The sequence below is a fragment of the Schistocerca serialis genome, chromosome 11 (assembly GCF_023864345.2).
Source record: "Schistocerca serialis cubense isolate TAMUIC-IGC-003099 chromosome 11, iqSchSeri2.2, whole genome shotgun sequence".
In the NCBI taxonomy this organism is placed as follows: domain Eukaryota; kingdom Metazoa; phylum Arthropoda; class Insecta; order Orthoptera; family Acrididae; genus Schistocerca; species Schistocerca serialis.
The window spans coordinates 100,650,704-100,677,367 of NC_064648.1; the positions used below are offsets into that span (position 1 = coordinate 100,650,704).

Here is a 26,664-nt window from a genome sequence, read left to right on the forward strand (position 1 = left end):
ACATTGTTAAAGAAACTCACTGTTCATCTTTTGGACAATCACATCTGAAAACTGCTGTTTTCCACTCTGTTATTCATCGTGAACTTCAATGCGACCCTCAGCAGAAGCCCAGCACCATTTGCAGGCGTGATGAATGGACATGCACGCTTCACCATAACCGTCAGTCAGTTCCTGATAAATCTGTGTGGGTGGTAACTTCCTTGTGTGGAAAAACCGGAGTACTGCTCGAACCTCACACTTGGCGGGAGCGGTGATCACCACTACCATCTCTGATGGTTGCCAAGCCAGCACTGAGGGATGTAGGCTGGCCACTGTGGCCGAACAGTTCTATGCGCTTCAGTCCAGAACCGCGCTGCTGCTATGGTTGCAGGTTTGAATCCTGCCTCAGGTGTGAATGTGTGTGATGTCCTTAGGTTGGTTAGGTTTATGTAGTTCTAAGTCTAGGGGACTGATGACCTTAGATGTTAAGTCCTATAGTGCTTAGAGCCAATTGAACCATTTTTTGAGTGACATAGCGAATCACAGACAGGCAGGCTCAAGAGTGGGGGAATCACTGCACATGGCACTGTTGTTGGATTTTGCCTGGCACCTTCTCTCAAGGTTGTAGCTCATTGGGAACCTTACTTTTCATACAACCCTCGTAGATGACACTTGCAGAATGGCCACAACTAGATAATGATATTTTGAAATGGATTCAAGGACACCAGCAACATCACATTGGAATTAATACAAAAATGATTGAAATATGTTGTTGTATGGTAGTGCTAAAGTGGTATTTAACAGACTTAAAGGGTGGAGTTCATTGTCATTACAGGTTTATGAAGCATCGTGGACTTCGCATGCAAACAAAAACCCAATCACCTCGGAGAATGCCACAAGAGTATGAAGAGAAAATACTGTCTTTACATTGCTTTATTATTCAACGCCAAAAGGAAATCACTGTGGAACTGTGTCAAATAGCAAATACAAACGAAACTTCTCAGACATTTGATGTGCTGATTAACAGAACTGTTGCCAGTGAAGGTGCTAAAAATGTAACTATTAAAACAAGTGGACACGAAAAATTGCACTACACAGTTGTCTTTTCATGTTGTGCTAATGGTACTAAACTTAATCCATTGATCATTTTTGTGCACAAATAATGCCAAAACCTTTTGAAATACTGCAGGAGTTGTTGTTCACGTACATGACGGGGGTTGGATGGACAAGGCTGGTATGAAATTTAGGATTAACATTTTGAGAGAGAAGAAAATGTGCTTTATTGAAGAAGAGTACTGTTCTTGTGCTAGATCAGTTTAGCAGTCATTTGAAAAATTCTGCATGAAAGAGAAATTGAGACAGAAAAATACAGAGCTTTCAGTTATTATAGAAGGATTTACTTCACAATTTCAATTTCTTGGTGTCTCAATAAATAAACTATTTAAAGTGTATTTGCGAACAGAATGGAACAGATGGCTGATGGATGAAACCAAACATGAATTTATGCTGGAGGGATCTTTAAAATGGCTGCCAATCAAGCAAGTGTCAGTGGGTAAAATGGCCATGGTCTAGAGTAAGGGAAGAGATAATTGTCAAATCTTTCAGGAAATGTGGCACAAATAATGCTCTTAATTGCAGCAAAGATCATCTTAAAGATGAAAAGTACAACAATAATGTAGAGGAGGAGAGGGAGGAGGGGAGGAAGAGGAGAAAATTCAGATGACAATTTTCAGGAATTTTAAATGTTAATTCAGTTTCATAAACTAAGAATTTTTTTGGTCTGGCTTTGCAATATAACAATAGAAATGGTAAAAACGTCTTTTTTCTTTGTTTCTTTTTTTTTTTTTAATATTGCTTGAAAATTGTGTATCTTATATTCCATAGCATTTTATAATCCATAAAATATGGTAGTTCTCTTCTTTGAATGAGTTATGATTTGATTGGAAGAGCTCACATCACACACTGTAGTTAAGGATTCCTGCTGCCGTCCAGAGGAGCATCAGATTACCTATAGCAATCTGAATAACAAAACAGTGGTAGTATGCTGATACTGTTATTCATTATCTGCTTCGTTCATCTCACTGTGGGTAGATACAATCCTACTACAGTAGCACTCGAAAGTATTTTGTAAAAAACATTAGTTATGATTACATCAAGATAAGTGTGTAATATAGAAATAACTGCCAGTGGATTATTAAAAATTATGTAATTGTAATCCATTTACTACAAATCTACGTATAGTTTAAACTAAGTTACATTACATCAAAACAGAAATAACAATTCTGATGACCCAAAAGTAATTTGTAGGTCTTATACACACACAAAACTATTTTGGAATCTCAAGAACAATTCAACAAATCAGTGTTTTGTTACATAGCCATAGGCTTTGATCACAGTTAGTAGTGCCTCGAGAATTTCGGTGTATGATCTAGAGACACTCGGCTTTCCACAATCTCAAACACCCGATATTTTAAGTACGAGAATGAGAGAGTGGAGATGTTTCCACCTCACCACCGGTTTCTGTGTGTGCAGGATGGACGTGTATCGGGAGAATACTGCAATAGTAATGGTCGATCAGCTCGGACAAGTGTTTGCAGCGTGTGCCATGGAAACTGTGTGTCCAGTACAAGGAGCAAGCACGCTATATTCGTTGATGGTGTAACGACTGTATTGTTGTGAACAAATGAATTGTGTGTTGAACTAAAGAGAAGCAAGAACTGATTCTATAGTGGTTTTTAAACCAAACATATTGTAATTTTATCTGTTAGTATCTTATGGTCCAAGACAGGTTTGACTTGCGAGAGTTGGATGCTTGTGTGAAACTTGTGTTGTTTTACTGTGGAGACGAAAATATAACAGAGTTGAATAAAAAGTATCCTAAAACTTCAGAATTATTTCAAGAGTAGGAAAGGTTTCTATTTTGAAATTCCTTTAACCAACTATAGTCTTCGGAGAAGAAGGGTTTTTGAAAATGGATGCAGCCGTCTGACCCGAGAAGAAGACTGGCTGCACATAATACGTGAGTCAACTGTGAGAAACGTGAGAGTCTTGCACCCCAGTACCACACTGTCTCCTGTCGTCCGAAAACTGTTATAAGTTGTACAGCTAATTGTCATTGAACGCAAAAACTTTTGTAAAGGGTCAACTGGGAGTTTCAACTATGTGTCCAGTAAGGCACCAGGAGATTGATCCTTTGCTGAACAACTTCTACTATGAACACTTCAATTCCGTGCATACTGGAGGTGTTTGATTTGATTTACATCCACACTCTGGCTTAGGCAGCCCGAAAGTTTGGAGTTTGGATCTGAATTGGATTTTTTAAATGGAGGGGGGTGCATTTTGAATCATCCTGCTGGAATATCCAATTATGTGACATATTCCTTCTCCCACATGGTACCATATTCTTTTTTAAATGTCACTGCACAGGAAACAAGCAATTTGGCCTTCTATTTGGCCTAGAGGACCAACACCTTTCCTAGAATAACACCTTCCCCACCTTGCTTAATGATTCATGCATGATACATTTTTGTTCCTGTAGCTTTTTGGTCAGCATATATACTGCACACCATCTCAAGAAAGTACATTAAAGTTGCTTCTGTCATGCCATAAAATCTTAGGCCAATCTGTAGCATTCCAAGTTCAGTGCTATTTACATGTTACTGGGTGAATTGTTATGGTAGACACTTGCAAGTTCATTCCATTATGCTGCTTCAGAGCATCCGTACTTTTTTGAGCTGTTCCTCTTGGAACAGCAGCTAGTTGCTTACAAATGTTTCTGTTCTTCCTCCTTGCTCTTTTTCAAGGATGACCCAAGCTTGGCTGGCTAGTGTTACTTCATGTTTTTACCACTGACTGTGCACACTTTTTAGTTGTAATGTGCCATAGACTCTAGCACTGCTAGGCTGCTACCATCCAATCTTAAAAATATGCAAAACAACTTGTCTCACATCAAGTGAGTGTTCTGTTTTGGTGTACTTCTAGTTGTCTCTACAAGTAAACAAGTACTGAGTGAATGCCCAAGTAACAATAATTAATGAATACTGTACCATTGAATCAAATTGCGTAGTAATTTTGAGCTAAAGGAATATTTACTTATCTTGTTATTGTATGACCTTGTTTGTTCACTAGATATGTAACTGCAGTAGTGTGAAGCTGCTGGTGGAGTATCAGTTACATGCATTGCCCTATTGTGACTGCATGCAAGCAATCATGGTAGCATAACACCACAACTATAAAATACTTATGAGCATTGCTGTAACCTAACAAAACACTCTGAATAATTATTTTCCTGCATATTTCCTTTCTTTAAAATAAGAGATTTTGAACTGCTTGCAGTCATTTGTTTGCATTACATCATCATCATTACAGGCCAGCTAAGGTTCTAAATTTCCTTATGCTACCCCTTAATCTGTTCACTTTTTTTCCACTCTTCTGATTTCCAATTTATACCTTGTATTTTTGGAACTGTTTTGTCTTGGGAGACTTTTATCACTTCTCATTTCTGTTTCTGTATTTAGTTTGATCCTCAATTTGATGCATGCATACACCAGTTTCTTCTAGGTCTTGTATACTTTCCTAACCCAGTGAGTTCTTTTAAGCTTTAGTAATTCTGCACAGTTTTTCTTGACAGTGTGCTAGGACTCATTAGTATTCTATTCATAACTTTATCTCCAATTTTATAGTACATATTTTTGTATACTTTTGTATTGTTTCTAAATTTAAATTGTTGTACTGTTCTGTTTTCTAATATATTTATTTTTTTCTGAATTTTTCCCAACTGGCAATGATGCTGAAAGTAGTGTTTTTGATGCAGATGTGCATTCTGGCAAAATGACTCTTAGAAGTAGGAGGTTTTGCAGTTTTGTAGACTGAATTTTTATTATAAACATCTTTAGTTAAGTGGGCTGCAAAGTCCATCTTTCATAGTCTTGCTCTTATGGCTTCTTTTTCCCCACCAATGGCTGGTTGACTTCTCATAGATACCTACTTTTTGTTTTCCCTGATACTCACTCACTTTGTATCTGATTTGGATGTTGCAGTCTTGTTCTTAGTCATTACTGCTTGTTATCAGCAGAGATTTGTAGTTGTGCTTTTCCTGCTGTTTTTCTTTGTATCTTTTTGTGGTTCCTCTACACTGTCAACAGTGCTAAATCATCTACAAAAGTTGCAGTCAACTTTGATGTTATCCATTTTCCACTAAATATTATTCCACTTTTCATATTAGAGTCTGACAACTGAGCCTGTTCAGTGATTTCTTTTTCAAGTATGGACCGAAACAAGAATGGAGATAGTCCATTGACTTGACTGAAGTATGTTCTTGTCCCAAATGAGGCTGAAGATGGAGATAGTCCATTGACTTGGCTGAAGTATGTTCTTGTCCCAAATGAGGCTGAAGATCATTTGAGAGGACTTGTGTTGCCTTCTGTGTTTCAGAATTTTCAATGAATTTGATCCTTATTTATTGTCACAGCCTTCTCAAAATTTACAAATATATTCGAATAGCATTTTGCTCTTTCACTTCTTTCTTACTCATTTGTCTTTCACAGGGCCTACCTGTCCTATGCCATGCCCGATATTTCTTGTGTTTTAGAATTTGTGCTGTTATGTTATTTTCTCCTTGCACTTCTCCTGGAATTTTTTTGAATCTTGTGAGAATATGGTTTAGATTAAATTTATTATCTTTTTTGAATTACACTTACTGGCAGATGAGCCATCTGACATTCTCAAATCATATTATTGTTGGCCTCGTGACTTTTTTGCGATATGTGTGTGCATGGGGGGGGGGGGGGGGGGTTAGCTGGCAATAACTTTTCTACATTTTCTGAAGTCTTTTTCTTACCATTTTTTCCTTTTTTAGACAGTAAATGAAAACATTTTCTCCCTGGACTGTTATACAATGTATTTATTCAAAATTGTTGTCTTGGCAGTTGTACCATTCTCAAGTCATAACGCATTGTGGTGTCAGAATGCTTCATAATTCCTTTTCAGACAACTTTTTCCTTTTGTTAACCATGTTTACAACTTCCCTATTCATAATAAGACAGCAGTCTTTGTCATCTATATGCCTACAAAATGACAGTGTTTCATATAATAATATCTGTCAAAGTTCTGTCCTACTGTTCTTTTTAATTTGTACTCCCCACACACTAGGTGTGACATTTGGTAACTTGACTTACTTCAAAGTGAGGTGTCACTTGAGAATGACACAATAGTCAAAATTCCAGTAGTGAATTTTTAATAGCAGAAAATGTTTTAATCTCCGTTGTCTACCAGTTTGAGGATTAAAATGTGATAAAATTTTTATACTTTTTCTCTGGTACTTCATCAGATTCAAATCAACATTGTTTTCAAACTGTTTTTCTTTGTCTCCATTGTTCTTGTTATCCTGATTTATTGGTGTATGTCCATTAAGAATTGTCTGTCATTTACATGTTGAAATGTTACAGGGGGAGAGTTGTTCTGAAGACACTGAAAATTTTGTAACGGATTATAATACAGATTTTCCATTTATGAATGCAGTACATAGTTTTGGCATAGTTTTATGAATTTCTTCTTTGTTTTCCCTGTGAAAAATCTACAGTTACGAGAAAGTGGGAGTTCTTCTTGGGTGTATCTGATATTTTGTAATGCTAATGTTTTAATTTGTAGTAGATTTACAATATCCAACAGTATTTTCACTTTGCCAACATTTATTAGTATTTGTATATTTAATGTTCCAAGCCCATACTTTATTTGGGGTTTCAATTTTATAGCTAGATTTAGAAGACACTCCTCATCTTTGCAAGTTGTTTTTGAGTTGCCATGGACACGAGGTTCCAAATGGATGACTTGTTATGATGCAGTCACCTCTTTGTGAATAACAGTTTTCATAATGAAATGAGGAAAAGAAAATTTTCTGCAAGGTGTAAGTGCATGACAGATGAAAAAGTCTTTGGCCACTTTTCCTTTGAATCATCTAGTGGGAAGTATGGTAAAACTGAACCACTGGCTTGAATAGCTATTTACAGGACCAAAACCGAAGGGTGGAAATGAAGTGTGAATTCTTACTGACACTCTGTTTCAATAACTGCAACAGTTTGTTTTCCATCTCATTTTAATGCTATTTTCAAGCCTCACATAAAGCATCTGATGGACCAAACAGATGTTGGTGGGTGTTAATAGAATTATATTTATTTACTCTCATCACTTGTGAATCACTGGATATTTCTTGAAATATTTCAGGTGGCAACCTCAACAAGGTATGCATCAAATAGTTCAAGGTAAGTTTTTATTTTATACTGTGGAACTTTTTTAGTAACATAAATTTTTACTTACTCTATGTGGAAGTAATTCAGATATGAAATGCACTTCTGTAATTATTTAGTGTTACAGATAAGCTACAATGTAACAAGGCAGTAGGGTCAGTAATGCTATTCTCTACAAGAGCCATTATGTGATCGTTTCTAAATATGGAAAACCAGATTATAATATGCATGCAGGAAAATGAAAGTCCAGGTGGAAGCCAGCTGCTGTAGCGTGCTTAATGAAGAAAAGCACATGAAATGAATGAAATTCAATAGATTTATCTTGATGGACACAAGCTAATGTTGTACTTCTGTAGAACAAGACTGGAGTTAATTCACTGCCGTGGTATATTAAAGAATATAGTGTTGAACAGCTCTTTCAATGTGCTGCAGTCATGCTCAGGAAACACACAAGCTTGTAGTATTTACAGTTGACAGCCCATCATCAAGAAGTACCTTAAATAGGTGGAGACAGTTTCAGTAAGGTTGTGAAGATGTAAGTGATGAATCCTCATTGATTCTAGAGACAGTAATATTGTATCTCTGTCACATAGTCTTGAGGGCACCTGTATGATGTCACTTTCGAAAATCTGCCTGAGAGAAATTCCTCAAAGACCTACTTCAAGAGCCATTGCCTATTTGTATTGAGACCCAATGACCATTAGTGTTTCAGAAACAAAACGAAAGGCCAGTGTTTCACCCGACCATGCTGATCAAATTTATACTGATCGTTAGGTGCAGGTCATAGGAGGAAAGTATGTTTTCATAGAATCTAAATAAAAATCCACTCCCCCCCCCCCCCCCCCCACTCTTCCTGGGGGCTCACTATACTTAGCTCCTCCCTCTCCCTCCTTCTTCCACTTTGTTGTTTGAAGTTTCTTTGTTTCTTCTTCGTCCCTGTGCATTCCTCAAGACCAACCCATCTATTTGATGCATAATAGGTAACTGGGTAGTGCATAGTTGCTAGCCCCAGGTCACCAGATAGGTTGGTTGATCTAGGAGGCGGGAACCAAACAGTGAGGTCATCAAAGGAACCATTCTGCCATTTGCCTGAAGCAATTTATGGAAGATCACAGAAAACCTAAATCAGGATGGGTGGACGTGGGTTTGAACCATCATCCTCCTGAATGCAGTTGCTTGGTTGATGGGTAGGTTTGGCACATACCCCTGGTACAGTCAAGGCACAGGGAGGGGTGATTACCTGAGCTGTTACCTCCCCAGTTGCCAATTGGTCCCTCTGTTCAGTGACCTGAGATGTGAACAGTCACCTAAGGTGGCAGCCCCATCTGAGGGGAGCCCCAATTGAGAAGAGCATGGCGTTGGAGCTGCTGGCAAACATGAGGGACCTTTTTTGCAATGAGCCAATCATCATCTCAGTCTACATCCACTAAGTATAAACAGAATGAGGCTACAGATTTGGAGACTCTCCCAGCTCCACCTTGGTTCTTTTGTTTCAGTTAAAACGTGTATTATTCAGAAGGGTATAGATGCAATTGCAGGCTATATGAAACCTTGTTCTCATTTACATATTGCGACTTTGCTTCTGGAGACCAGTTGTGAGTTTAAGCCCAACTGCTAACAGCGTCACTCTGCCATGGTTACCCTGTTCATGTTGAGGTCCATTGTATGCGGAATTCTTCATGTGCTGTTACTTGCTCTCAGCTCTTTGAAGGTCTGATCAAGGGAAAAAATCAACACTTATGTGATCAGTGTGTCACTGCAGTCCATTGGGTAATGAAATAGGTTGATGCAAACTTTAGTGCACACATGCACTCTTTTTTTCTGTCATATGATTGAGTAGTGCTGCCCTCAAAGATTTATGAACGAAGGATCGGTTGATAGGACACGTTCTGAGGCATCAAGGGATCATCAATTTAGTATTGGAGGGAAGTGTGGAGGGTAAAAATCATAGAGGGAGACCAAGGCATGAATAAACAAAACAGATTCAGAACGATGTAGGTTGCAGAAGTTACTTGGATATGATGAATCTTGCACAGGATAGAGTAGCATAGAGAGCTGCATAAACCAGTCTCTGAATTGAACACAACAATGACAACAACAACATGCAGTCATCACAGTCCGACCATTCGTCCAAACTAGATATTTCCTAGCAGTGTCAACATTATAGCCACACGTGCATGCCCTGTCAAGACATGGCTAAATGTGTTACTTGTGGTATAGATGCTCATGAGGGTGGTTTCTCACCTCCTTCTCTCCACTGTATCAATTCTAATGGCGACATGCCACCTCATCCCATGAATGGCCCATGTACCTAGATGAGTAGGCCATTTGGAAGATAAAGGTGAAGGAGAAACTACCATACCCTGTCTCTTGCACGTTGTTAGCTAGTCAAGAGCCCTGCATTTTAGTACCATTCTTGCTATGCATTGTTGCTTCACAAAGGATGTAGCCATGTAGACTTTTGACCTCCATTTCAGAACTGCAGTTGTGAAATGGCCCAGTATCGCATTAGTATCACAGTCTTCTTTTCCTGCAGGTGCCCAACAAGCTGCCATATTATCGCCTTGGCAGCAGAATCACCTGCTACACAATTGGCAGGCCAGAAAGGAGAAAAGGAATACTCCTGCGAAGACTTTCTACATTCCTCCAGCCAACAAACATTAGAGTCTTCAACTGTCAGCTGTAAAGGCTCTAATAAATTCAAAGAAAGGCAAATTGTTTTGTCCTTCGCTGACTGAGTGATCCTCTTCAACGGCCTCACCACGTGATACCCTTATACGGCTGACCTCTCTTTGGTTGGTGCACACCACCCAAGAATTTTCACCCCTGGAATCCGCAGGCTGACCCAGGGAGAATGCCGATGCTTCCAGCCTGTGCACAGTGTAGCAGTGTGTCTTTGAAGGCTGGCACTCGGCAGCCACGGAGGTGACTACCATTCGTTTGTTGCCTCCTCCCCAATCCCTGTTATGACTCTTCACCAATGGAACATAGGAAGCATTATATCGAATAATGAGGAACTACAGTTGCTCATGGAATCACAAGGCACTTGTTTTCTGCTTCCAAGAAACAAAAATGTGTCCTGGTGACCTCCCACGTGTCCTTTCAGTCCACTTTGACCTTCCCCATCCCAAGGACGCCATTCAGTCTCATGGCGGAGACCTACTGATCTTCTGGAATGATAGTCATATCTGAAGCATCTCATCGAACACCCGACTGCGAGCTGTTGCAGTCTGCATTTTCCTTAATTGTTTCACGTATCTCTCTTTAATGTCTGCAGCTGTCCCCAGGGGAGACTTCATCCAGCACATTTGTCAGCTCCCCCACCCAATTTTGGTGCTTAGCGACTGTAATGCCCACTGTCACCCTTCAGGCCTTTTGAGAACATGTCCAAGAGGTTCGCTCTTGGCAGACCTTCTCAGTTAACATGGAACACCCACATTTCTTTTGGACTTAACATGCTCCTATTCCTATTCCCATCTGGACCTATTGTTCTGCACTACCCAGTTTGCCCGTCATCTCAAGTGGTCTTTTCTGTCTGACACAAGCTTGATCGACCATTTCCCAATGGCAAACCGTTTGCTGACTCCTACCCCAACTGATTGTAAATGCAGTTGGCAGCTTTCTAAGGCCGAACCAACAACAGCTGTGATGACCAGGTAAAGTATCTTACAAACGTTATCCTTATTATCGCCACAGAATGTTCCATACCTTTCACTTCATATTACCTCAATGTGTGCCATTCCTTAGGTGGACTGAGATGTACAATGATGTGATCCGCATGCAGAGACATGCTCTCCGCATTTTTAACAATCATCCTGTGATGGCGAACTGTATTCATTATAAACAGTTGTCATGGTACCAAAAAAGCTAGCTAGATTTCATTTACCCTTTCTTTTAACAGTTTCATTCCCTCTTCAATCGTGTGGGGCAACATTCATTCGCCCTCTGTGATCAATCTCCGTTATTCGATTTCTGGCATGACCGAGATGGATGATGTCATTATGGACCCAACTGCTATCTCCATCACTTTGGGCCACTGCTTTGCGGAGATTTATAGCTCTACCCACTATCACCCCACCTTCCTCCCTCAGCAACGAGTGAAGGAGGGTTAGTTGACATTTTCTCCTCTCAGAATCGTGAATGCTACAGTCTCACCTTTACCATGAAACAGCTAGACCATGCTCTTAAATCATCCCAATCTTCTGCCCCAGTACTGGATGATGATCACATTCAGATGTTGCAGCACCTTTCTCTTGTGGGAAAGCATTTTCTCCTTTGTAGGTACAGTCACATTTGGGCAGAGGGCACATTACCCAGATGCTGGTGTGAAGCTGCTGTTATTCCCATACATAAGTCCAGTATGGACATGACAAACACCTCTCTTCTAGCTACAGCCTGTTCCTCTCATCAGCTGTGCTTGCAATGTGATGGAATATATGATTATTGGACGGCTGGTTTGGTGGCCAAAGTCTTGCTATCTCCTGACCATTGCACAGTGAGAATTTGGAATGCACTGTTTGGCAGTCGTCCGTATCGTCAGTTTGTCAATGAATGTCATATATGGTTTCCTGCAGGAAAACGAGACTTTGGCTGTGTTCTTTGATTTGGAGAAAGCCCAAGACATCAGCTGGAGGACTGGTATCCTCTGTACTGTACACATGTGAGCTTCTGAAGCTGCCTGCCCCATTTCCTTAATGAATTTTTAAAGGACCAAAGTTCACAGTACAAGTGGGTTCAGCCCTGTCAGGCACCCTTATCCAGGGGAAAGTGGTACCTCAGGAATCTGCCTGAGCTTAGTCATCTTCGCAATAGCCATAAACCCTGTTATTACTGGGTAGTGGAGCAGACTACCTTCATCTGTTTGTACTGATACCTTGTCTGTTCAAAACCAGACTATGGGTGTTTCATGTATTCATCTGCATGTCTGCCTATCTTACAGTGTCTTAACAAACTAATTAAACTAACTTAGGCTAAGAACACACACACACACACACACACACACACACACACACACACACGAGGGAGGACTCAAACCTCTGGCAGGACGGGTCGCACAATCCCTGACATGGCGCCTGGTGCCTCAAATGGTGCGGCCACTCTGCGCGGCCCCACTTTTTCAATGACCGCCTTTCCCGCCATATGGGGCATGCCCTTCTTGTGTTACCTCCCGAAGTTCACTTTCAGTTATGGCTTGACACCTAAACTTTGCAGTACCTGCCACTGTCCCAATGGGTTCGAAACCTTCATCACCTTGGCTTTGAGTGGTGGTCTGTGTTCATCTTGAACTTCATTGACTTCAATTTTATAAGCAGGACCTACTGTAGGAAAAAGTATATATAATATATACTAATATGTCGTCAAGGTACAAAATTCGTTGTGATATTACACTCTACATAATTTGTACTGACTGGCAGTACGTCCACTGGTTGATTTGACTTGTAAATTTTATCAGTATTTTGCACCATATCTTGTCCCTTCAAGAAACCTACAAGCCATGCTATTGAACATTTATTACTAAAGTCCACAATATTTCCTGCTTTTAACTGATGAGAACATATTAACATTTGCATGTAGCTCAAATCCTTAAACAAATTGTTTTTCTGTATACATATAAATCGTAAATCTCGCAGGACCAAAGAGGTATTGCTGCAACTCCCCTGCTCCCTATTTATTATTAATTCAGTGACATTAGCTATGCTTTTTATATTCCTAGACCAATCAGTGATATAATGCACTACCCTCTGCTGAGGTCTGTTGGAGGAAAGTACTTTTCTTTTAATTTAGACCAATGTTCTTTCAGTGTGAATAACATTACATCACAACTTTAAATGATGCAGAGACTTGAATACTGCTTGTTTTTATTCAGTTTTCAGGATAACTATCAGGCAGAAATTTCCTCAGAGGTATGACTTGATGTCTCGGTACTGTCGAAAATTGTACACCTGGTTTCTGTCACTGAGGTAATGTAACAATTCTTCAATCAGCCTTAAATCGCTGAGAGTCCCATACCCCCCACAACATCTGAATTGATAGTCCCACATTTCTTATATTTCCACATTCTCTCAGGCAATTTATCCTACATGAACATGCTGCGAAATCTCGTGATTTAAGTTTTTTGGTCAGTGTAGGCAGATCTATGTTTCTAAGCAGTCTCATTGGTAGCATTGTTATAGACTTGTTTTTTAATGTACAACCCAAGCCTTTTTCCTGTATGGTTTTAAATATAGGCCTTTACCAATAGCTTCCATGGTTGTATTATGCTTTTCAGTTTCTTGTAGTTGCTTTTCAGCAGTTTGGGAATTCTTTGCTGCTTGAGATATGGCAGTGGCTTCCCATCCCCCCCCCCCCCCAAGTAGTCAACCAGTGGCTGTAAGCCCAGCAAATAGAGGGATTAGAAGCAGAACTCTTCAGCCAGACATCTTTGGTATTGGTAAGACCCTGGGCATTTTGACACATTGTTTCCTTCCTCCTTTCTGGTTCAAAGCACCTTTTTCCACTGTCACCACTGATTCAGTTGTAGGTTTTTTCTTCTTCTTTAGTGTGTGACAAGCTGCTTTCATTATTCGTTTGAAAGTTATTCCAGTACCCAACTTACATTTGACAAAAATTGCCTTATCAACTACTAATGTAGTGATAAATTGTCCTATACCAGTATCCTTTCCTTGTCTTACCTGTCTAGCCTTATCAGTGCATATTTATTATGTCAATTATATATATAGTGATGGGGCATGCCCTTCTTATGTTACCTCCCGAAGTTCACTTTCGACTATGGCTCAACAGCTAAACTTCGTAGTACACAAATCTCTGCATCATTTAAAGTTGTGATGTAATGTCATTCACACTGAAAGAACATTGGTCTAAATTAAAAGAAAAGTACTTCGCTCCAGCCGATCTCTGCGGGGGATAGTGAAGTATATCACTTATAGACACTTTCGATATGATAAATAAATAAAAGTGAATATTTTGTCTGCAGTATGATAATCTTTATTTGTAGCGTAAACAATGTTGTGTTCTTTGCATGTATTGTCCAATATTTCAAATCCCTTCTCACCGTAAGCTAGGCACTCTTTCAGTTGTGTTCCAGGTCCACGGAAATTGTATCCAGAGATACAAAGTTGGAATGGAAGATTCTTGAGAATAACACCTTCACTTATCTTGATATGTTTCCTTGCACACATGTCACACTACTGCATGGTTTGAGGTTTACTTTTCTGATTGCATAGAAAAGTGTGTGTGTGTGTTCATCCAATAATTGGGCTTTGTTGAGAAACTGAGCCATTTCAACAATGTCATATTCTCTCAATGTCTTAGGACTTGCTCTGTGAGGAACACCTTCAGTTCAGAGCTTTTCTGTAATTCCTCTATGTTCTTCTGTGACATCAATAGATTTCTTCTTAATTGTACACTGAGTAATGTGATTATACTTGTCAATGATTTGTGGTAGTATGTTCAGTCATATGTACATATGTTGAAAACTAAATTGCACCCACATTCAGTTTTTATCATCGTGTTCAACAGTCTTGGCCTTCAAACAGGAGATGGCTGAATAATCATTAATCCCTTATTGTTCCATTTGTGCTTTGAAATGCCTATTATAAAATTCACCTCTATAATAGGTTTGAAGGTTGTTGGGGAACCAATTTGTTCCAGTCTGCAACAATTTTTCAGAAATCCTGAAACCTCCTTCCCTGTCTTTTCCTTCACAGGTAAGGCCCAAACAAATTTGGAATATGTATCTATGACTATTAGAATGTACTTGAAACCACTATTGGATTGTGAGTAGTCTTCCATATCTTAGAGATCAGCCTGGCATAAATGGTCCATTCCTGATATCACATGTTTGTACAGAAATATTCTGTATACTGGTCTTCGAAGCTCATTGATAACTGTCTCCATAATTAATCGATGATGTGCCTTTCTCAAAGCTTAGATGTGATCAATAATATTTCGTTCGTGTGACCTGCATCCCCTGAAGCTGTTTGCAGTCATAATTTATCTATGATTGCATTCAGATCATCATAATTTATATACTCTAGGGGTTGGTAGTTCAGTCTTTCGTGCATAATTTCTAGCAGTTTACCTGCACTATATGCAGCTGCTAGTGTTGGTTTAATTGCATTCTGGTATTTGTCATTTTTTTTTATTTTTTCATTAATCCTTTTGGGGTCTTATGTGCATTGGTTATGTGTAATATTTGAATATACATTTGTATAATTTCAGGGTGTATTTTTTGATGTTTTCAATTTCTGAGAATATTGACTGTAATAGGTATACATTCTTTCAAATTCCTTATCCCCATATCTTACTGCATTCTAAGTAAACATATTGAGTGCTTACCTAACATCTGTGGTTTTGTCCTGATGACCCCACATGTTCTGTTGTAACTCAGTATTACTGTAATCAGTAACAGTCTTTACTGTGACTTCTTCTTTTCCTCCTCCTCCTTTTCTGCTTCTGTCAATAGTGTGTTACAGCACTTTCGGCCTTTCCTATTCCATTAATTTAGTGTTGATTATCTCAATTTTTCTGTCAAATAAATGAATGTGCTTTGTGCCATGTGAATGAATGTGCAACATGTGTGCAGCTTTGTCTCTAGTCTACAGTATGCTGATTAAGTTACTTTTTGATAGACTGGGTTTCATGATGAATGTCATTGAAGTTTTATCTCTATTGACCCTTTTTCAATTTCCTAGTTTTATCTATAACCAGAAAGCCTGTGCTTGGTAAATATGCTTTAAATTCAGATTGCCCTTTTTGAAAGCAATAATAAGGTTTGTGTTATCCTGGGGCATCTGCTTTGAGATCCTTAAGGAAGTATGTCTCTCTGGAATAAAATATGTAAAATTGCACGTGGTGACCAAAGCAGAAATATCTGCAGAAATACCCGATTTTCCACAAAGACATCACCATATATAAATTTGCTGTTTGGCTTTTTTCTGGTGTTGGAAAATCACTGCTTCTGCTGAATGTCTGATATGTTACTCCCTTAATTCCATGCAAAATCTCCTGCAGGAGCTGATACTCTTACTGAAACAGGTCTTGAAAAAAATATGTACATGTCGAAGCAGACTCCCTCAGGATATGTAAACAGCATAAGAACTAGATTATTTTCGCCTAGCACAAAGCCCCAATAACAGAAACCTGTAATATCAGGAAGTATGATCCATTCATGTTGTTATTCTGGTTTCCACGATCATTGCGGGAACAGTCAGTTACAACAAGACCCTTGTGGTGAGACTGTTTCGTCCACTTGGTTATGGTGGTATCTATTTGTTTACATTGGAATGTAGAGGGTTTTATAAACTGTTACTTATAGCTGGATATGTTAAACTTAAACAAGATTCTAATTCAGAGCCCACGCCTGCTAGTTTTGAATCATATGTTTCTACCACTGTCAATCCACACAATGTGTCATGGAGCTGAGCTATGGTTTTTTCCAATGTGTGTAGAGCTTTGGTGATCTAACTAAAGTAGATTACTGCACAGTGTGCCATAGAATCGGTAGATATGTGACTGCAATCTTTTCCAGCACTTAAGATCATGCTGTATTGCATAGCTGGCATTCATTACTCATGTAAGTCTGCTCCCATAGATGAATGCACTCTCTGTTGTTAAATATATTAGGTGTACCAGGAAGGTCCCCTCCAGTGGTTATATGTTCACCTGGTATCGTGGGTTGAGATCAAACATTCCTGTGGAACAAAGCTGAAATCTGCATTGACTCGCCACGTAGTTAGCATTATTCATCCATGGATAACATAACATTGACATAACTAAATAGATGGTTTTCGAATACTACCACTGAGTAGAACTTCCCATTTCATATCATACTGACACTGATGTGCTTGCAGCCACTGGTATTCAGACAGTAGGTTTGGTTGTACAGTGTTACGTTGACATCAACCACCTCACCTCACCTATAAGGAAAGCACACACTGTTAGTTAAACTTATTTGCTTTTTTTCTCTGTGTATTGGCATCAGCTGCAGGGACTGTTGATACATGACTTGACATCCTTACCATTTGATGTTTTTCTCACAAACAAGTAAACTATCTATCAACTACTCGAAATATATTTTTCTAATTACTACTACTACTACTACTACTGGTACTGCTATTATTATTATTATTATTATCTTTCCTTTCTCAGACCTTAGGTCTGGTTCGGAATGAAAGTGACGCGGACCTTGATCAAGCGTCACTTCCTTTTAACTGTACGGTATATGCTACATTGCGTTTAGGAACTTTCGGGTAATTGAACATGTATCAATAATTATGGATTTCTGTAGCTGTATATATATGTTTGGATGTAGCTGTATTGCATTGATGTACTGGTGGATATTGCGTGGTATGACTCCTGTAGTATAATTGGTATAACGTCAGCTTTATCCTGATGCCACATGTCCTTGACTTCCTCAGCCAGTTGGATGTATTTTTCAATTTTTTCTCCTGTTTTCTTCTGTATATTTGCTGTATTGGGTATGGATACTTCAATTAGTTGTGTTAATTTCTTCTTTTTATTGGTATGATGTCAGGTTTGTTATGTGGCGTTGTTTTATCTGTTATAATGGTTCTGTTCCAGTATAATTTGTATTCATCATTCTCCAGTACATTTTGTGGTGTATACTTGTATGTAGGAACGTGTTGTTTTAAAAGTTTATGTTGTAAGGCAAGCTGTTGATGTATTATTTTTGCGACGTTGTCATGTCTTCTGGGGTATTCTGTATTTGCTAGTATTGTACATCCGCTTGTGATGTGATCTACTGTTTCCATTTGTTGTTTGCAAAGTCTGCATTTATCTGTTGTGGTATTGGGATCTTTAATAATATGCTTGCTGTAATATCTGGTGTTTATTGTTTGATCCTGTATTGCAATCATGAATTCTTCTGTCTCACTGTATATATTGCCTCTTCTTAGCCATGTGTTGGATGCGTCTTGATCGATGTGTGGCTGTGTTAGATGATACGGGTGCTTGCCATGTAGTGTTTTCTTTTTTCAATTTACTTTCTTTGTATCTGTTGATGTTATGTGATCTAAAGGGTTGTAGAGGTGGTTATGAAATTGTAGTGGTGTAGCCGATGTATTTATGTGGGTGATTGCTTTGTGTATTTTGCTAGTTTCTGCTCGTTCTAGAAAGAATTTTCTTAAATTGTCTACCTGTCCATAATGTAGGTTTTTTATGTCGATAAATCCCCTTCCTCCTTCCTTTCTGCTTAATGTGAATCTTTCTGTTGCTGAATGTATGTGATGTATTCTATATTTGTGGCATTGTGATTGTGTAAGTGTATTGAGTGATTCTAGGTCTGTGTTACTCCATTTCACTACCCCAAATGAGTAGGTCAATATTGATATAGCATAGGTATTTATAGCTTTTGTCTTGTTTCTTGCTGTCAATTCTGTTTTCAGTATTTTTGTTAGTCTTTGTCTATATTTTTCTTTTAACTCTTCCTTAATATTTCTATCATCTATTCCTATTTTTTGCCTGTATCCTAGATATTTATAGGCATCTGTTTTTTCCATCGCTTCTATGCAGTCGCTGTGGTTATCCAATATGTAATCTTCTTGTTTAGTGTGTTTTCCCTTGACTATGCTATTTTTCTTACATTTGTCTGTTCCAAAAGCCATATTTATATCATTGCTAAATACTTCTGTTATCTTCAGTAATTGGTTGAGTTGTTGATTTGTTGCTGCCAGTAGTTTTAGATCATCCATGTATAGCAAATGTGTGATTTTGTGTGGGTATGTTCCAGTAATATTGTAACCATAATTTGTATTATTTAGCATGTTGGATAGTGGGTTCAGAGCAAGGCAGAACCAGAAAGGACTTAATGAATCTCCTTGGTATATTCCACGCTTAATCTGTATTGGCTGTGATGTGATATTATTTGAATTTGTTTGGATATTAAGTGTAGTTTTCCAGTTTTTCATTACTATGTTTAGGAACTGTATCAATTTAGGATCTACTTTATATATTTCCAATATTTGTAGTAACCATGAGTGGGGTACACTATCAAAAGCTTTTTGGTAATCGATGTATGCGTAGTGTAGCGACCTTTGTTTAGTTTTAGCTTGATATGTCACCTCTGCATCTATTATCAGTTGCTCTTTACATCCTCCCTCGTGCTCCTTTGCAACAGCCTTTTTGCTCTTCATTTATAATTTTGTTCTGTGTTGTATGTGTCACTAGTTTCTGTTTAATGACTGAAGTTAATATTTTGTATATTGTTGGTAGGCATGTTATGGGGCGATATTTAGCTGGGTTCACTGTGTCTGCTTGATCTTTAGGTTTCAGATAAGTTATTCCATGTGTAAGTGTATCAGGGAATGTGTATGGGTCTGCAATGTAACTGTTAAATAATTTAGTTAGATGTGAATGTGTTGAGGTGAACTTCTTTAACCAGAAATTTGCTATTTTATCGTTTCCAGGGGCTTTCCAATTGTGAGTAGAATTAATTGCTTGGGTGACTTCATGTTGCAATATTGTCACTTCAGGCATTTGTGGTATCATCTTGTATGTGTCTGTTTCTGCTTGTATCCACCGTGCATGCCTGTTATGTTGTACCGGGTTTGACCATATGTTGCTCCAGAAGTGTTCCATGTCTGTTATGTTTGGTGGATTGTTTATTTCAATGTGTGTGTTATCTATTGTCTGGTAAAATTTCTTTTGGTTTGTGTTGAATGTTTGGTTTTGTTTCCTTCTATTTTCACTTTTTTTGTATCTTCTGAGTCGTTTGGCGAATGCTTGTAATTTCTGCTTCTTTTCGTCTAATTGCTCTGTCGCTTCTTGTTGTGAGATTTTACCTAACCTTTTTCGTTTTTTTTCCGAGATTTCATTTCTTATAAATTGTGTTAGCTGTCCGATGTCTTTTCTCAGTTTTTCTATTTTGATCTGTAGCCTGTGTTGCCATGCTGGTTTTGTGGGTTTCTTCTGTGTGTTGGTTGGTTCTGATCTCTGCCTAGTGTGTATATTTAGTGTAGTGGGTGCTCCTATATATACCAGTAGTTGTAACTCTTCCATAGTTGTGTTTTCATTTATTTTGTTGTGTATGATTGTGTTGATAGTTGTTACTGTTGTTTCGACTTGTGGGTTATTTGGTGGTCTATGCAAGAATGGTCTAATGTCTGTATTTGTGTCTTTGTATTCTATATATGTTAGCTGAAATTTTTCTTCTATATCTAATATCTGTGTCACTTTGTGTTCTATTTGTGCTTGCTCTGGTGGCTGCCTTAAGATTTCGTTTTCCTCTGATTGTTTAATTGGTGCGTGTTGTTCTTTGTTTGTTTGCTCTGGGATGTTTGAGTCCATTACTGTATTTTCTTCTTCTGATTGCACATTATTTTGTTCCAGTATTTGTTGTACTTGTTGTTTGATGTTATCTAATTCTGACTGGGGTATCCTGTTATTTTTTATTATTACACGGATCTGATCAGCTAGTCGTTGTTCTGTTAAAAATTTTAATTCTGGGTATCTGGTAATAAATGTTGTGTATACTTGTGATCTGTATCCAGTTCTGTTGGTTCCTAGGTTTGTTGCTTGGTAATAACAGAACATGAGGTGTCGATTAACTTCATCTGACCATCTCATCCTCTGTCTTTGTTTTCCTTCTAGGGTGGTTGCAGGAAGCATATCCTGCAAAACACCTCTATTTGGATTTAAATCATTTTCCAGTTGGCTAGCAGTGTCGTTACCATTGTGGGCGGGCATAGGGTTCAAGCGTCGTCCCCAACCATGACGGCGCTTGTCCGAGGCTTCATTAGTTCTGTCCTGAACCAACTAATCACACTAAAAGGGGGGTTAGCCCTATTAGTGGTTTGTTCTTTTCGTCGCCTTTTACGACTGGCAGAACATACCGGAGGCCTATTCTTTTCCCGGGCCTCCACGGGATTTATTATTATTATTATTATTATTATTATTATTATTATTATTATGTAGCTTCAGCTCCCATGTTTTGTGCACACCTGTGTATTTATCAGGCATGGCTGTACACTTTATTAACTGTGTGGTGCATAGAAGAGCTGTTTGCATTACACCACCCTTTTTTGTGTGTGTGTTTCAAGAATAACTTGAAATAGTTAGCTACCCCAGTCAAATGGTAGCACTCATAACAGCAGCAGTGTATCAGAGTACTGTGAGCTGACACATTATCACAAGAACAATTTATTTTAAATTTCGTCAGTGTTTCTTCGTTTCAACTTCTATATATCATGTGTGTCTGTGTATTTGTCATGCCAACTTTATGGATAGAAACATTAATGCTGGGTTCAGGTTCAAGCTGAGTTGGTGACTCTTAGCTCACAGCTCCTGGCAGTGTTGTATTCAGTCACAGGACATCCAGCATGACCCATATGGTGCCCGATCAGTCTACTACTGTGGCCACATCAGTCACTGCCCACAATGAGGTTGACCTCTCACTTGTGGTTGTGTGGGAAGTCATTCCAGTGTGTGGCTGGCAGCAAAAGACTTTCCGAGGGGCCAATCAGAGAACTTCCCCAGTTCATCTGATGAACAGATTTCAAGTGATGTCTGTGGCTGATTAAGTCCATGAGCCAGATGAAATCGCTTGCCCTGTTTCAGAGGAAGCCTCTTGACCTGCAAGATCTGGGTATTCACGGAGGGTGGTATTACTCATATCTGGGAGATCCAATGTTAGGTGCATGACACTTCTTTAGGATATGACTTCAAAGGAGAGGAAGGAATCCAGTGTTCATTGCTGTTTGTAGTTGTTTACCTTGGAGTGAAATTGAAATAGATAGTTACTGTGAGTTAGTACAGCCACAGGTTATACTTGACAACCAGAATAAATTAATAATTGATTCCTTTTGCCAAAATTCTGACTTGTATGATACAGTTGCTGAATAGTTGAAAGAAAACTTGTGTCATTTCAAATAGGTACCCCATCCATACAATTATTGTTGGTGGTGACTTCAATCTACCTTCGATATGTTGGTGAAAATACACGAATGCTGATGCTAGTCATAAAATGACATCAGAATAACTGAGACGGCAGTCAGGACGTTTTTGGAACAATTAGTTCAGGAGCCCACTCACTGTGTAAATGGTGGCGAAAACACAGCCTGCTTTAGGTCTTTGTGATTTCCCTAAATCGCTCCAGGCAAATGCGGGGATGGTTCCTTTGAAAGGGCACAGCTGACTTACTTCCCTAATCCGATGAGACTGATGACCTCGCTGTTTGATCTACTCCCCAAACAACCCAACCAGAGCCTGACCACCTAATATTCCTGACCAAACAGGGAACAATGTGGCAGGTACAGGCATTAGTGACTACAAGGTTGTTGTAACAAGAACGAGTACTGAAACATCCAACTTGTCGAAAATAAACACAAGATATAAGTTCTTAAAAAAGCGGATAGAAATTCGCTTGACAACTTTATAAGAGACAGTCTCCACTCCTTCAGATCTGCCTTTGTAATCTTAGGCCAGATGTGATTTAAATTCAGAGAAATAATGTCGATTATAACTGTGAGACATGAACCAAATAAATTAATAAGAAGTGGTACTGATCCCCCAAGATACACAGAACAGGCCGCAAGACTTGCAGAAAAACGCATACCAAGTTTAAAAGAACGCTAAATCCCCAAGATTTGCAATATTTTACAGAAGCTCGAAATTAAGCGCAAACTTGAGTGAAAGAGAGGGTTTTAATAGTTTCCAAAGTGAAACCGTCTCGAAATCTGGCACAAAAGCGAAATAAATTCTAATTGGACGTAAAGTATACAAGTGACAAATTGCAGTCAATACCTTCACTGCATGATAACAATGGTGGTGTTATTGATGACAGAGCTACTGAAGCAGAGTTATTATAGGTTTTCATAAATCCCTTCACAAAAAGACAAAGTAAATATTCCTGAATTCTTATCGAGAACAACTGCTTATATTAGTAACCTAGATCTGGATTCCCTCAGTGTATCAAAGCACCTTAATAACACTTCAGAAATGCAAGGCCGCGGTCCAGATTGTATACCAGTCAGGTTCTGTTCAGAGTATGCCGGTATAATACTGCCATACTTAGCAGCCGTATACAACTGCTCAACTGTAGAAAGATCCGTTCCCAAAGACAGGAATCTTGCACAGATCACACCAGCACCCAAGAAAGAAAAAGAATAATCTGCTGAAATATAGACCCCTATCACTAACGTCAATTTTTAGCAGGGTTTTGGAACATTCTATGAGTGAACATCATGCGTTACCTCTAGGAACACGATTTATTGATAAATAGCCAACATGGATTCAGGAAACATGATGCTTGTCAAACACGACTAGCTCTTTATTCTTATGGAGTAAATAGTGATACGGACAGATGATACCATACGAATCCATTAATCTAAAAACTGTAAAGTCAACTAAATACGTAAGGATAACAGTTATGAATAACTTAAATTGTAACTGTCACATAGAAAATGCGCTGGGGAAAGCAAAGCAAAGACTACGATTTATTGGCAAAACACTTACGTTATGTGACCCATCTACTGAAAAGACTGCTTACATTACGCTTGTCAACACAGTTCTGGAGTATTGCAGTGCAGTGTGGGTCATGGGAAAAGTTCAAAGAAGGGTAGCTCGTTTTGTATTTTCATGAAATAAGAGATTGTGCCACCATTAAAATGCACGAATTGCGGTGGCTGTCATAAAAAAAGTGGTTTTTGCAGTGGCAGGCCTTCTCATGAAATTTCAGTCATTAATTGTGTCGTCAGAATGTGAACATGTTTTGTTGAGCCTATCTGCATAGGGAGAAATGATCATCATAATAAAATGAAACATAACTTGCATGGAAAGATGTGTTCTTTTTCCGCACACACAGTTGGAGAGTGGAACAGTAGAGAAGCAGACTGAAGGTTTCTCGATGAGCCTCTGCCAGGCTCGTAATTGACAGTTGCAGACGAATTGTGTAGATGTAGGCGACTATTATTAATATAAGTATGATCATCGCCATATGTTTTCTATACTCGTTGGATTAGGATCTCCATGTGGTGTGGCTGACAATTGTCTCAGATCCAGAGGTGGCATGCCAACAGCTGTTTACATAATTTCCGACAACATTCTCACTTAATTTTCATGAATGCCACAGCAACAACAGCAAGTTCCAACCACCCATTACATCGTGCTGTGGACAAAAACTAAATTCAACATAGAAAATCGAATGCTTAGCACAAAGATGTAAGAATACCAGACAATTGATTTTGATTTTAAGTACTTAACATTCGATGCATTCATCAGGATGCAAACACTGTGAAGGAGTGCTGTGCACAGATATTAAAAAAGAAAAGGAAAGAAAGAAAACCTACAACCTCTTGCTGACATAATAGCAACATACCATAATGACAGATACAGGTAGACCAATATTTGAACATTCCTTTCATGGGCAGGCATTTTAAACAATTCCCTACATATGCAACACTTCATACATGTTAGTTGTAGCATCAAATGGGTGCAGAGGCATAAGGTGCATGGATGAGGGGTGTTTCATACAAATTGCAGGAGTACAGGGCAGAGAGTGCGGATGCTCGTGCCCTGTTTGTAGATGCTCATATGAGTGAAATATAACGTGCATATGAACTGTGGCTGAATGCAGACAGGGAGGCTGCTCAGAATGGAAGGTGCAACATGCATAATTAATAGTATTGCAGTGAGGGGGCAGAAGGATCTACCTACTTCTTGCAGCATTTTCCCCTCTTGCCCAATCCCCACCCCTCTTGCCCAATCCCCACCCCTCTTGCCCAATCCCCACCCCTCTTGCCCAATCCCCACCCCTCTTGCCCAATCCCCACCCCTCTTGCCCAATCCCCACCCCTCTTGCCCAATCCCCACCCCTCTTGCCCAATCCCCACCCCTCTTGCCCAATCCCCACCCCTCTTGCCCAATCCCCACCCCTCTTGCCCAATCCCCACCCCTCTTGCCCAATCCCCACCCCTCTTGCCCAATCCCCACCCCTCTTGCCCAATCCCCACCCCTCTTGCCCAATCCCCACCCCCCCTCTTACCCAATCCCCACCCCCCTCTTACCCAATCCCCACCCCCCTCTTACCCAATCCCCACCCCCCCTCTTACCCAATCCCCACCCCCCCTCTTACCCAATCCCCACCCCCCCTCTTACCCAATCCCCACCCCCCCTCTTACCCAATCCCCACCCCCCCTCTTACCCAATCCCCACCCCCCCTCTTACCCAATCCCCACCCCCCCTCTTACCCAATCCCCACCAACCCCCCTTTTACCCAATCCCCACCCCCCCCTCTTACCCAATCCCCACCCCCCCTCTTACCCAATCCCCACCCCCCCTCTTACCCAATCCCCACCCCCCCTCTTACCCAATCCCCACCCCCCCCTCTTATCCAATCCCCACCCCCCCTCTTACCCAATCCCCACCCCCCCTCTTACCCAATCCCCACCCCCCCTCTTACCCAATCCCCACCCCCCCTTACCCAATCCCCCCCCCCTTACCCAATCCCCACACCCCCTCTTACCCACTCCCCACCCCCCCTCTTACCCAATCCCCACCCCCCCTCTTACCCAATCCCCACCCCCCCTCTTACCCAATCCCCACCCCCCCCCCTCTTACCCAATCCCCACCCCCCCCTCTTACCCAATCCCCACCCCCCCTCTTACCCAATCCCCACCCCCCCTCTTACCCAATCCCCACCCCCCTCTTACCCAATCCCCACCCCCCCCTCTTACCCAATCCCCACCCCCCCTCTTACCCAATCCCCACCCCCCCTCTTACCCAATCCCCACCCCCCCTCTTACCCAATCCCCCCCCCCTCTTACCCACTCCCCACCCCCCCCCCTCTTACCCACTCCCCACCCCCCCCCCCCTCTTACCCAATCCCCACCCCCCCCTCTTACCCAATCCCCACCCCCCCCTCTTACCCAATCCCCACCCCCCCCTCTTACCCAATCCCCACCCCCCCTCTTACCCAATCCCCACCCCCCCTCTTACCCAATCCCCACCCCCCCTCTTACCCAATCCCCACCCCCCCTCTTACCCAATCCCCACCCCCCCTCTTACCCAATCCCCACCCCCCTCTTACCCAATCCCCACCCCCCCTCTTACCCAATCCCCACCCCCCCCTCTTACCCAATCCAAACCCCCCCTCTTACATAATCCCAACCCCCCCTCTTACCTAATCCCAACCCCCCCTCTTACCTAATCCCAACCCCCCCTCTTACCTAATCCCAACCCCCCCTCTTACCTAATCCCACTCCCCCCTCTTACCTAATCCCAACCCCCCCTCTTACCTAATCCCAACCCCCCCTCTTACCTAATCCCAACCCCCCCTCTTACCTAATCCCAACCCCCCCTCTTACCTAATCCCAACCCCCCCTCTTACCTAATCCCAACCCCCCCCTCTTACCTAATCCCAACCCCCCCCTCTTACCTAATCCCAACCCCCCCTCTTACCTAATCCCAACCCCCCCCCCCCCCTCTT

General features: G+C 40.5%; 1 protein-coding gene across 6 annotated transcripts in view; it reads left to right on the forward strand.

The window, feature by feature from the left end:
• LOC126427334 (zinc finger protein 708-like) overlaps nt 1-26,664 on the forward strand; it is an 87,599-nt gene that overhangs the window by 45,045 nt on the left and 15,890 nt on the right. For 3 of the 6 annotated variants that reach the window (XM_050089654.1, XM_050089656.1, XM_050089655.1), the window contains exon 5: nt 7,201-7,238. The exons of 1 other annotated variant lie outside the window; for it this stretch is intronic. In XM_050089654.1, the coding sequence (XP_049945611.1) occupies nt 7,201-7,238 (38 nt within the window). Of the gene's footprint in view, nt 1-7,200; nt 7,239-7,342; nt 7,634-26,664 lie in introns of those variants that run through there. 2 more of the 6 variants (XM_050089658.1, XM_050089659.1) reach the window with 1 other exon arrangement.